This window comes from Crocuta crocuta, unplaced genomic scaffold (assembly GCF_008692635.1).
Source record: "Crocuta crocuta isolate KB4526 unplaced genomic scaffold, BGI_CrCroc_1.0 scaffold36, whole genome shotgun sequence".
Classification (NCBI taxonomy): Eukaryota; Metazoa; Chordata; class Mammalia; order Carnivora; family Hyaenidae; genus Crocuta; species Crocuta crocuta.
Genome location: NW_027532203.1, coordinates 10,738,107 through 10,751,616, shown reverse-complemented (window position 1 = coordinate 10,751,616; position 13,510 = coordinate 10,738,107). Strand labels below are relative to the sequence as shown.

Genomic DNA, 13,510 nt, shown 5'->3' with positions numbered 1-13,510 from the left:
GGCGCACTGGCATGATTAATTTAAGACAAGAAATTTGCATGAAAATGCTTAACTATGTTATTTGCTCACAGTTATAGAATTTGTTACTGTTGTTGGTGCATTTATCCATTTACTTATCCATGCAATGACATCTGCGCAAACGCTCACCGAGTGTCCTCTGTTAGGCACCAAGGACGGGGATGACGGGCCTGCTCCCTGGCATTCTCTGGCTGTGGGAAGCGTGACAACTGTCAGGAGAAAGAAGTGCACCAGTGGCTACCTGTGCAGAGAAGAGAGCCCCTCACTGTAGCCTGGGTATAGCAGTGAGGGTCCCTGGAAAAAACAAGGCATCAACTGAATCTTGGATAAAGAGCATGAGTTACCTGGTAAAACGAATATAAGGGGAGAAGGAGAAACAGGATGAAGCTATTCCAGGCCAATGGAAGGGCTCGTGTAAAGACAGGGATAATTATGAAAGAGCCCTTGAGGGAACTATACACAGCTCAGTACGGCTGGAACAGATGTGGGTGAGTGTGCGGGACAAGGCTGGAGGCCAGGACAAGGGCCAGGCTATCAAGAGTCTGTACATCATGGGAAGGATGGGTCCCTCAAGCCATGAAGGGAGGCTAAGCAAGGGCACAACAGCATCAGGGTTTTGTGGAGAAAAGCACTCCAGCCGCCATGTGAGGGAGAAGGTACGGATGGAGGAAACTAGAGCAGTAGAGATAGCCGCAATGGTGACTGGGAGAGTGGGGGATGGGGCAGATGCATGGGTAGAGGAAGCCAAATCCATGAAGTCTAAAAACTGAGGACTTCTGGGGTTGAGGGAGTCAGAGCAGTCTCGGATGGCATTTGGAGGTCAGTCACCAAGCAAACACAGACGGAAGGACTAATCTTGAGGGGAAGTTCAATCAGTAAAATTCAAGGTCAAAAGCACAAAACCTTAACTGACAAATTTTACTCTATCTCCTTGAAAATATATGTAAATGTAAGAATATGAATTTGGAAAGTTATGAGTTAGAGCCTCCAATCAGACAACTGTACTATTAGCTCAAACCCTCTACTAGGGTAGATATCATGATCTTCGGGGGGTAGGTGGGAGAAATAGGGTGCTACTTCATAATAAATACGTACTGAACACCCAAATGAAGATATGGTGAGTATTCTAGAATGTTCTCATTGCTGGCTGAGGTTCTACAGAGCTGATTTAGCATGTCTCCATTCTAATTCTAGAGCAGTATCTACAAATACCTAGAACACAGATAAAATTGTTGGCACCAGGTAACTAAGGGAGACCCAATGAATAGAACTCCATAGGAGGCCCCAATCCTGGCATCTGAGTTTCTAAAATCTCATAGGCAACAGTACAGTTATCTAGGATACAATGGGATGAAAATCTGCTTTGCGATGAAGTATGAATTGGAGACAGTCCAGACTCTAGGAATGATAGGATGTATATGTTACCTGCAAAAGAGAATAGAGAACAAGTTCTCCTAGAAATAAATCCAAGAACAGTCCCTTCCTCCATGTATAAAACTCTAAACTTAAATATTCTTACCAGAATATGACAGCCAGGACTTGCACTCTGGAAACAAATTCAAACAAATCTTACTTAGTAACTAAGCGTCACCAGGACTGAGAATAGGTCTATATCAGTGATTTCTCTTTGGTTGAGACAGCAAAATAAATGGTGGAGATGCAGAAAGACTCCTTGAGGGGCAATGTCAGAGCGGCAGCAGCTGCTGACATTCTTCTTTGACACATGTCATTGTCCATAGCAAATCTTTTACCACTGTCGATGTTGTACCATACTGGTCACTCTACACATTACGGTTCTGAGTTGCAGAGCTCAGTGTGAGAAACAGAATTCCCAGTTCAAAAGTACAGGTAATAGATATTTCTGCAGAAGGTAATCACATCTAGGAGAAGAAAGTTCTGTTGATGGGCCTTCCAAGGAACAGGATGGCCTGAATTAAGTATTCCCCAATGTGTGCATAAGCTTTGTTTAAAAAGTCTGTTTAGAATTTATAACGTATTTTTCTATAACACGAACAAACTCACAAAGTTGAAATCCTTATAAGATCTTGAATTCTGATTCTCTTGGGGTTTGGGATCCTAGCTGTCAGCAATAACCCTATCTAGGACTCAGCCTTTCTTTTCTTTTCTTTCTCAAGTCATCTCCATGCCCAACGTGGAACCTGAACTCAGAACCCCGAGATCAAGAAACAGAATGCTCTACTGACTGAGCCAGCCAGGCACCCCCAAGGACTCGGCCTTTTGTCCTCACTAGACTCTGAATCTCTGTGAACCATGAGAGGGGCAGAAAATACCTTAGTTGATCAGAGACTGAGCATAATCTCACAGGCACAGGCAGCCTAGCGGAACCAAATGACCACTAGTTTTAATCAGTTGTCTTATCAAAAAAGAAAATCCATCATTTAAACATGAGACGGTTTTTAATCCTGACTGGTGATCAGTAAGGCTACTTGATTTTCTACCTATGCTAGCGCAACAATCACGTACTCTTTATCTGTGACTTCTTCCTATGAAACCAGCCACTTTCCAACTGTCATCAGAGGATCTATTTCCTAAGTCTGTGCTCACTTGGGGAATAGGCACCCATGTCTCGTGCCCTCAGTCCATTCACACACTGCCCTCTGAAGAGCACAAAACATTCTTTCTTTCTAAGGAACTATGCAATGAGGAACCTTCACATCCTCCTAAAAGGGTATATAGTTTTTTTTCTTCCTATTCATATAGTGGCCATCTAGTCCTTGGAATTTTCTCTGACAATACGAAGTGAGCTTATAAACTTTTCTTCTTAACTAAATCACTAAACTTATGGCATGATTCATTCACTATGAATAATTATATAGACACCCTACATACTTGCTTTATTCCTGTTTGAATAAAAGTTTATTTTATAGACATTTATTATTGACCCATTCTTCAAAAAAAAAAAAAGGTAAATATTGAGGTAAGGAATTTAATCTGATCACCTACGTATGCTTTGTATGACCTCTTAACTCATTCTGTATTATTTCCTTTTCTGCCATTATGGTGATCAAATTGATCTCAAAAACGATTGTAAAAATCTCTGTCAAAGCACAAGATGAGTTCAGATTTTGAATCTGATTTTTAACCTTTATGTCTATTTAATAATCACTTAAAAATTAGAGCTGCATGCTGGGTCCTTTCCCTTTGACTTTATTTATCCTGTGTTTACTGCAGTGAGGCTCTCGGTGTTTCCTTTGTACAGCTTGCATGGTAATTTTTTTTTTATATGTGAAGATGAGGGGGTAAAGGAAAACAAAAGTGAGAATAGATGAAAGTGACTTATTATCAAAGAATGAGAAAAATGAGGCACTTGGCTAAATAAAAATAACATATTTAGTGATTTGTAATATAAGAATAAAATGAACTCACTAGGTCTCAGGAGGTCTGCAATATGATCTTTGCAAAAGGTAGCTTGCCAATTTAATTGAGGTAGGAGTTATTTAATTTTTTTACAGGTATAGTTTTCAATAAAACTACATATGCCTATAATACTGCAATGGCAGATGTGTCTCGATTATTAGAGGTGGGCTCAAGGGAATATATACAATGGATCTTGAAATCTGTAAGCAGCTGTTGGGGGGGCTGAAATGATGGGGGAGGGCATTGTACCACACACACATGTTCTTTAAGTGCAGCAATGTTTTGTTATTTTACTGCAGGTGTATTACAGAGATGAAATTTAATAACTTACTGTATACAATACCAATAAAACTGAAAAGATTCAGTGCCCTGCTGTTCATTATCACTGTACAAATGAGCTCAGATTATTCCGTGTGCATGCACGGTCAGACCCCGACACATAGGGACCCCCACATCTAGAGCCCTAGAGAATGGTCACTGCTTGAAAACTTCAATGATATTCCTCCTAATTACTTTCTTATCACTGAACTGTCGTCCCAAATTCACACAAATGTGGCTCTGAGGTAGGTTGAAAGTAAGATGTATCTAGCATTTTTTTTTTTTTTAATGTCACAGAAAACCTTCACTGGAAGACGTCTTTTCAAAGGAGAGGGTAATGAAATCAACGGTTATATACATTTCATTAAGTTACCATAAGAATTAAACAGTGACAATATATTCTATTCAACAAAATCTGGGGAAGTGCCAGGTCAAGGATGCTATCCTACCAAAATTTGACTTCTCCCTTTATTAAGTGCAAAAATAAGTGTCATACTATAAGAAAACATTTATGCACTAGAAATCCTAAGGCAAATGCAACTATGGATTCTTGCCGGTTTTCTTCTCCCAAGAAACTACGTCTGTTAGATAATACATAACACACTGAACATAAAAGGTCCAGGCTTTAGGAAGCTTAGTTTAGTTTATCTGTGAGTGATATATGTAAAGAAATCTACATAAACATCCAGAACACACACACACACACACACACACACACACACACACACAAATTTTTCAAAGGATGAGGCTCAAGTCTAAGCAGGTTACCATACCAGGCCCAGCAGCAGACTCGGTATCTATTCCTTTCGAAAGTATTTATTTCTAAAAAGATTATGGGGTTTTGTTGGGATCTTGCAGTATTCCTACTATTTCAACTCGGGGGTCTCCTTTTTAAGAATTCCAGAAGATACCTCCTTAGTGATGAAACCATTTCAAGAATAGTCATAAAGAAAGAAAAAGAAATATTTCTGCCATTTTATATTGAAAAGTTTTTCTGAAGCTGCATTGGGAGTGTACTTCCTTAAATATTTTTTTTTTCTAGGAGAGAGAGAGACAGCGTGAGCAGGGGAGGGTCAGAGAGAGAGGGAGACACAAACTCTGAAACAGTCTCCAGGCTCTGAGCTGGCAGTCAGCACAGAGCCCGACGCGGGGCTCGAACCCACGAACCGCGAGATCATGACCTAAGCGAAAGTCGGACGCTTAACCGACTAAGCCACCCAGGCGCCCCGGGACTTCCTTTCTTAAAGAAAGAAGCAATAAGACAATCCTGATTTCTACACTATATAGGCAGTCACATTTCAACATTAATTTTTATCAAATACACCTCACTGTTAAACCAACTGTTTAGTCATTAATTGATTTTCCCCTTTCTCTTTATATATCAAAAATATAAAGATGAATTAAATTCCTAATTGCTAGTGCTTATTAAAAACCTCCAAATATGTTTTCTAAGAAAAGAGAAGTTAATCCAAAGATTCTAGTGAAGTTTCCATTTGGATACCAGAACTCCGTGTTTCTGTTTTTTTGTTTTTTTGGGGTTTTTTTGGTGTCCCATAGATCATCTCAAAGCAATTTCCATTTATTTCAACGCACTCACTGTCCTGAACTGTTGTATAAAACTTGCCTGTGCTTCTAAAACATACCTGTCATTTCACAAGTGAGTTAAATGTCATAATCAAGAAATTATGGAGGTCACACTTAAGAGCCTGAGAAAGGTATGGTTTCATAATTTCAATCTATGTAGTTCTTGTATTTTCGGAAAACTAATTTGCTCTATGAAGAATCCAAATTCATGTAATGGCAAACCATATTCTGCCTGCATTGCACAAAAAGCAAGGCCCAAATATAATCCATACATTTTTAAGAAAGTGTTCACGCTGTTGCTAAAATGTGAATTGGCATATTCTACCCCAGCCTTTTCACGGGGAAGCTTTATTGGTTTTAATGAAACTACACATGCTAATTTGGAGGATGGTACAGAATGGATGATGCATATAGACACAGGCGGTTTACTTAAAAATAAGAACAACGGAAAAGGGCCAGGCACTCGGGACACATGTGGTCCCCTCCCCTCTCCCAACCTCCTCCATGGGTACAGAGTTCCAGCACATCCTGAACAGACCCAAGTGAAGCTACTGTTCTAGGCACCATGTTAGGCCCAGACTCTCCAGCGGGCCTGGTATCTACCAAACGTGGTTTTCCAGATGGGCTGCAATGTGGATCTTTGAGCCCAGAAACCTCGTCACAGGTTGGGGCAGCAGAGAACCCACACCAGGAGAGCACTGGCTTTATAATCAGGTATTTTAAGAGTTCAAAATCTGGCTCTGAGCTCACCTGGGGTGTGACCTGAGTCCTGCTTGCTTTACTTCTTTGGGCTTCGTTTTCTTACTCATTAAATTAGGACAATAATAATCAGCATAGAAGTTTATACTGGCACCTAATATTAGTTCTCGGCCTTCCTCTAGATTGAGCCCGGACTAACTTTAAGACATTCATTCGTTTTGATATCCACTCATCAGTCGCATCCGGGTTCTGCAAGGACTGGGGAGGGACCAAGGCCAATATCTCAATGACCATCAATTAGACAACTTTAAGCGTCACAGCTGCCTACCGGACTCAGTGGGTCAGCCACTGATGGTCAGCCTTGTGAGGGCTTTCAGAATAATTAGTGTAGTAGAAAGGACAACATGAGAATCTAGAGAAACTCCAGTTATTACAACAAGATTAATCTAAGAGCGAGCAACACAGACATTGTCATAAGGTCCCAAATTTCAAGAAAATACTAGAGTTTAGCTTGCAAGGAAACATACCTGTAATTACCTCCTTCCTCCTGCAATTAAAGCTTTTCTGACCATTAGCCTGAGCCATAACTGTTTTTTATTTAATAAACACACCTTAAGAGACGTGAAGAATGCTTTAATGCTTCCAGTTCCCTCCAGTACCATATTTAATACAAGGACTATTAGCATTAAACTTGTATATGTATGAAGTACCAGCGCTCAAATATGAGCAATGAAAGAAAGCTTTTTACAGAAGAATGTCAGCTATAAATTAAGATGAAAAGATGTTTTTTTTTTTAAAATCACTACTTCAAAAGCACACATCATCAATGTATGCTAAAACCATCAAGCCAAAGAGTACTGAGGAAATGGGATATCTGCCCAGTGCTAAAGTATCAACACAATGATTGCTTACTGATTGCAAAAAGAGAAAGATTTCTTTACAACAGAAAGAATCTGGGGGTCCCCACTTTCACCAAGCATCATCAATAGCAGCATAACTGGACATTATGTGACTCCGGATGGAATATAATATGAAGCACATAGCATCATCAATGACATACTCGGGCCAAAAATGTGTAGCATCCATACGAATAAACCTTTAGACCTAATTTTCAACCTGTAGGTAAGACAAGTGATAGAGTAACAAATTAAACAGCACCACACACACACAAAATAAGCTGACAGTTCTAGATATGGGAATATTTTTCAAGACAACTGGCCTGATTTCTTTAACTGTCATTTTTTTAATTACAGAAATTGTTCTAGTTTAAAAGAAATTATAAAGAGACACAGAAACCAAATACCATGCGTGAATGCAATGACTGAAGAAAAAAAGCTATTGAGGACATTTTCATGGGAGGACAATTTAAGAAATCTGAACACATAGGGTATTAGATTAGGAAACTATTTTTATTTTCTTTAGGGGTGTTAATAGCATTTCAGTGGCTAAGTGTTTTTAATTTTCAAAGACACATGAAAAATCTAGGGGTGAAATCTTACTAGGTCCGCCACTTAACAATGGTTCACTGAAAAATGTACGTATACATTTATATACATGAAGCAAATATAACAAATATTAGCAACTGTTTAATATAAGTGCTGGGTATATGACACTTCATTTGTTTTTCAACCTTTCTAAGTATTTGAAAATTTAGACTACATAAGGTATCTAAAAATTTTTTTAATTAAATAAATGGAGCTTGATGGCCAATGTTCGGAGAGCTGCTGGTGGGAGTTGAAGGGAAAGCATGGAAGAGCCTACCCTTGTTTTTCTCCATAGTACCTAACGCATAGGTAGAGAGCCAGTAAATACCTGCTCATCAACACGATGAGAGAATGGCTCCATTCTCCCCTTTGGTGAGAGTTGGGACGGCTGTTGGGTGAGAGGTCCACCCACAGCAATGCCCCCAAAACAAACAGGCTGCTGCATGAAAGGCTGCCTGGGGCAGAGTCGCAATGGCACACACACAGTACACTCAGGCCCTGCGGTGTCTGAAGTCATCATGATTGTAAATATCTGTGCCACTGGCCTCACTGGCATACTCAAAAAGGACGGGACTGGATTCTGACCTTTGGTTCCAATAACATGCCCACCGGAAACACAGAACATAAAATCCCCTCATCATCTCCTTTGAGAACGTTCAGGCCTAGAAGAGCGAGACCATCACCTGCTAGTACCCAGCGAGCGCCCTGACGGTAAGTGACGAGTGACTCTCCATGACATGACCTGTGTGTGTGTCATTCCAGGTCTGCACAGCACATGAAAAGGGCAGACTTCCAAAGGACTTTCTTTGAGAGAGTATGGATTTTCTTATTTTTGTAGGCATGGAAACGATGCTAGCTAATGGTTCCCGTATATCGCTATTCAGACTTCCCGGTCTCAAAACGATTCCTAAAAGTGATGCTGGGGGAATAAGCATTAGGTTATCATAATTCTCACCCTGCTAGGCACAGAGTACACACAGTTCACGATAAAGCCAACGCGGCCCCTGCCCTGTAGGAGTTTACAGAATCTTGGTGGAAATCAGCATTCAACAAACACAAATAATGGCCAATCCAAGAGGCGCTATGGAGGGAAGGGGAAGGCAACACAGACGCACAGGACGTGGGTGGTAGCGGGCCCGAGGAAGAATGCACTGGACCCGGACTGATATACTGTCCACTACGAACAAACACCTAAGTGCGATGTCAAAGTAAAAAACAAGATGTATTTCTGCTTCCATGAGATCCAAGTAGCCATTTTTTTAAAGAACAGACAAAGGATTTCATGCCTTTTTTTTTTGCTTCTATCCTTTCTATTTTGACTTTAGATAAGGAAAATTTAAAGGGGCCAAAAGTTGTAGAATTAAGTCACTTCTAATTCTCTCTGTATCGAAAATAAAAATAATCAAAAGAAAAACAAGCAGATCGTAAATGTGTAATTCACTTCAGAACCAACTATAATGTCTAATTTCAATGACTCAAAAATGAAGTGTATGAGCAAATCAAACTTCATATAGGAAAGCTCCATTTTCTACGGAGTTTCAAAGTTTCTGGAATTTAACTAAAGTATCTGAGATTAAGCCTAATTCTTAAATCCCATTGGTTTTAAGATCTCAACATCAAATAACTTTATCAGCATAGTCCTATTTGATTACTTGCTGAGAAAGAAAAAGAATGCAGTTGAGGTTAGAGCCTTGGACTTCACTAGAGAAAACAAGATATGGGCTGGGACATTCAGTTGCATAATTCTGTATAAAGACTTCAAGGCATCTTTCTGATTTTCAGTAAATCACTAATTCTCACTGCCTTTTAAATGAAGTATTTATGCAGTATATTTCTATGTCTTGAATAATCAAATGAAGGCAAGAAGTCGAAAAGCTCTTTCAAGGTCAGTGGCAATACCAGTTTTTGAACACGTCTTTAAAATACGGTATATTCCTATAGAACATTCTAGGAAATCATCAAACCTAGCCAGACAGTACATCACCTGGGGAACTGTCAGAAAAGCAAAGGCCCAACTAACTCAATGAGATCCTAATTTAATTGGTCTCAGATAGGGCCCAGCTTTCCATATAGTGTACACACACACACACACACACACACACCCCACACACATAACTTGCCCAGGAGATACTAATAATGAAACGATTGCTTTAGATCTGGACTATATCCCAAAAAGAAAAGACAAACAATTCCTGATAATCAATCCTGAATTTTCATTTAAGGAGAAAACTTCTGCCTTAATAACAATCGTTTGTGTTGACATCATCATTCCATTCAAAAACAGAAGATCTCAGCAAGATTAAAAAGTTTGCATTTGCCAAACATCCTATTCAAAGCAGCAAAAGAGGCCAAAAGCAAATGACATTTTTTCTTTCCTTTGGTGATCTGCAGTGATGCCCATTAGGTATTAGCCATTGGTTATCATTTAAAGGTTGGACTATCTTGTGAAAAACTTCATTTCCGCTCATTTTCATTTCTGTCAGACTTTCCATTATAAATTTTATTTTCTCTGCCAGTAAAAGTAGTATGAGGTTGCAATTTGGCAAGAACAGTTTAAGCCTGGGTGTGATTTCCGTACCCCAATTTGATTTAAATTAGTTTTGCCATATTTAGAGAGGACTAAAAAAAAAAGTCCATTTGGCCGCTTTGCTTTTGTCTATTGGTTCATTTTCTACACAGTTTCAAAAGTCTGAAAAAGTTACCGTGTTTATTTCCGATAATTTTATGTGGAAATGAATTAACGAATTCATATTACTTTTTTTTAATGAAAGCAACTTAATAAGGAACCTGCCAGCTTTTTGGTTTTTGGCTAAAATGCTACTTTTTAAAAAGCCACACGTCTATCACTCTCAGTGCTAAATCCTCAAGAGAGACATAATCGATATGTGTATATATTTTTTTAACCTGATGCATTTTTGAAATACGATACACTTAAAAATAGTAATTTATTTCTCCAGGCCAGCATTTTGCTACCTGTTGCTTGCCACCGCCTTTTCTCTACACCAAACAAAAGGCCATTTGAGGCTGGAATAAGCATGCTCCCATGTAACAGTGCTCATCCCGCTAAGTCCACAGGATACATGGTTATAATATGAGAAAGCTGCTTTTGGAGCTCCTCAGGGCATATCATCTATAGGATTTCCACCCAGCATCTCCCTAATGTAGTAAACAGGAGAAAACAAAAGCTTCCTCTCCAGAAAGCCACTCACCTTAGCACACAGTGGGGAATCATTTCAGCTGTGATCTGCTACTCAGACCTGAAGCCCAAGGTACCCGAGACTCTGCCTTTCTTTCTGGTTTGCATAGCTGGTGTTGGAGACGGGGATTCAAAAGAGCAATTCGGCACAAGAGAAACATTCACTGGAAGAGACACACTATGGTCTGCTCTATTCTCAAACTGCACGGAAAGCGGAAGAAATTCATAGTATGTGCACTGTTCCTCTCCAGCCCCTATTTTCTCAGTCAGGGAATTTCCAAAATTTGGCTCTTTTATTTATCCTTAAGTGCTCGCACTGTTTATGGATACTGCTGAGACCATGCTAAGCACAGACAGAGTCCGTTCCTGCAAGCCTCACGACCACGAAGCAGAAATAAGAATGACAGAAATCGCCACACTCCATCCACAGCTACAGTATGAAGACTTTTTAAGAAAAGCATATGCACCCATACTCCTGTACACCACAGAATTTCCCTGGACATGAATGTCTCAAAAGGAGCCTCCCCGAGGCCCAGAAATTCAGCCATCACACACCAGTCCGTCCACCTCCGCTCCACCCTCTGCCCCCTTCCACTCCTCACCTCGTGTCTGCCAAAAAAATAACTTCAGTTTCTCCCGAGGGAAGTATTTCCCACAAAGCGAGGGAGGGTCTGTGTCCCTGCACATACACAGCCAGACTCACGCGGTCTGGATGATGCTTTAACAAGTTAAGGGGCCTCGCGCTTACTCAGCAGAGGAAATCTTTGTGTCTGTGAGGAATCACGCCAATTCCTATTAGTAAGAAAGGATACAGGGGCGAGGAAGCCTATTCTCTCATTGACCAGAAAAAGAGGCCCAGCGAAAACAGAGACCTCTGCCATGACCATCTGCGGAAAGGAAGGATGTTGTCAACTTTCTTCTCCCCAAAACTCTAATGACCTCTGCCTTGACCCTCAGAAACCAGATACACAGGAACCGGCTCATCTGCAGGAATTGGGAGCTTTACACTAGAGACTCGGCACTAAGAGGCTTGTCGCCCGAGCTATCTGCCCCGAACATTTGCACTCACATTCCAAAGATGTTTCCGTTGCGCTGGAATGGCTGTAAATTTCTTTCCTGCAGAATTCTTTCCAAACAAACTGCCATGAACTGTTCTTGCAGCCTGTGCAGTAGGAGTTCTTAACCAGGCACCGGCTCACCTCATCGCAACCAATCTTTTAGATGCCGAATAGGACTGAATTGGTGGCTGGGCCAGAGGAGGCNATTCACCAGAATTCCACCTTTAGTGACATATGACTGATACATAAAGGTAGATCCTTCACGGGCTCTATTTAATTGCTGAAACTAGTTGCTTACGTTTTCCAGGATATATTAAACAGGTTGTTTCAAAAATTCAAAATTGATTTTTTTTCCCCCATGTCACTCAAGAAAATGGGAGGGTGAGAGGGTTCCAGAGAGCGAGCATTCCCTTTCAAGCACAAGAAGAAGGAACATTCTGCTTAAATGAGGAATAAAACAGTAGAAAGCTTTGACTATTAGAGAGGATTATTAAATTTTATCTAGAGTTTTCCAAAGTAAGAAACCAAATGCGCTTACAAAAAAGAAAGTCGGGATCCCAAACAAAACAAAAGATTTCAAACATATGATTAATTCTGATATTGAAATTAGAAAGAAAACATCCATAAAAACTCAATTGTCTTAAAGCTTACACTTTGGGCTCTGGCTATTATTTTTAGAACTGGGCTTTCTCTGGGCAGTGAAAAGTATGCAAATGCAGAGTGCACACAGACACAAACACACACATGCTATACCTTTGTATTACACTGGCATTTTATTATTTAATTAAAGTACTCTTATTTTTCTAGCTCACGCATGCTTCCCTTGAGACGGCTTTGCTGTTAGCCTGCTGGCCTTGACTTCCAGCCAAAAACAATTCAGAAACAAAAAGGGACAACAAATCATATTTTCACAGACATTTTTATCCCTCAATGCAACCCTGTTTTCACACAACATCATAGAGCCCCTATGAAAACTATAATTTAGGGCAATAACCGCCCGAACCCAGGGGCTGACACATGGCTGCACGGAGTATTTCCAGTGTAAGAAATTCTTAAGTTCTTAATTGCAAATAAACTCTTTTGACAGAACCACTTTAACCGACATTGCTGGTTTGCAAACAGTGCCACTGGTACCGGCTGATGGATTAAAAAATAAAAACACGCCAGTGAATGTCGTTCCGATGCGGCAGGGATCTAGAGACGAGGTGTTTATTACTTCCAAGCTCTGTGTTATTTCGTTACTTTTCAGAAGAGAGAGGCACCGGCAGACTTTCAGTGCATCTTCGTGCCACAGTCTAAGATGCATCACCTAATTTACAAAACAAACCGATTTACCAGGTTCATTCTCTCAACCCTTCCCCAAGCGAGAGTCTCACTTACCTGGTGACAGCCCTGTAAGTTTGATTCTCTCCCATAAGATGAGTATGAGCCCCTTTCTGTTTTACCTGCCAAGAGAAACAACAAAAAACGTGTAAATTACGTTTTTCCTTAAAAAAAAAAATCTCCAGGTAACAGACATCCACTTCTCTTCCCCGATGTTTACATACGTAAAGTAGGCACTACTGGCAAATGTATGCAAGCAAGAGAAGGAATAGCACTTCCTCACTTGGGCTATGATAAACTGGAAAAAAAATATCCTTCATTCCTATTCTTAGCCAAACTGCTCCACACTTCCAAAAACTGTCATTCCAATGGCCTCCACTTTCTCTAACAAACAAATTGTCAGCCCTTATTTTCACTTTCTTTCTCTCACAAAATTTAAACAATTTCATTTT

At 40.2% G+C, this 13,510-nt stretch overlaps 1 protein-coding gene across 2 annotated transcripts in view; it reads right to left on the bottom strand.

Moving 5' to 3' along the window:
* The window catches only part of TCF4 (transcription factor 4), a 354,008-nt gene that overhangs the window by 164,632 nt on the left and 175,866 nt on the right, over positions 1–13,510 (bottom strand). The window contains exon 6 of one of the 2 annotated variants that reach the window (XM_077777707.1): positions 13,116–13,180. In XM_077777707.1, coding sequence (XP_077633833.1) covers positions 13,116–13,180 — 65 coding nt within the window. Of the gene's footprint in view, positions 1–11,279; positions 11,484–13,115; positions 13,181–13,510 lie in introns of those variants that run through there. The other variant, XM_077777708.1, reaches the window with a different exon arrangement.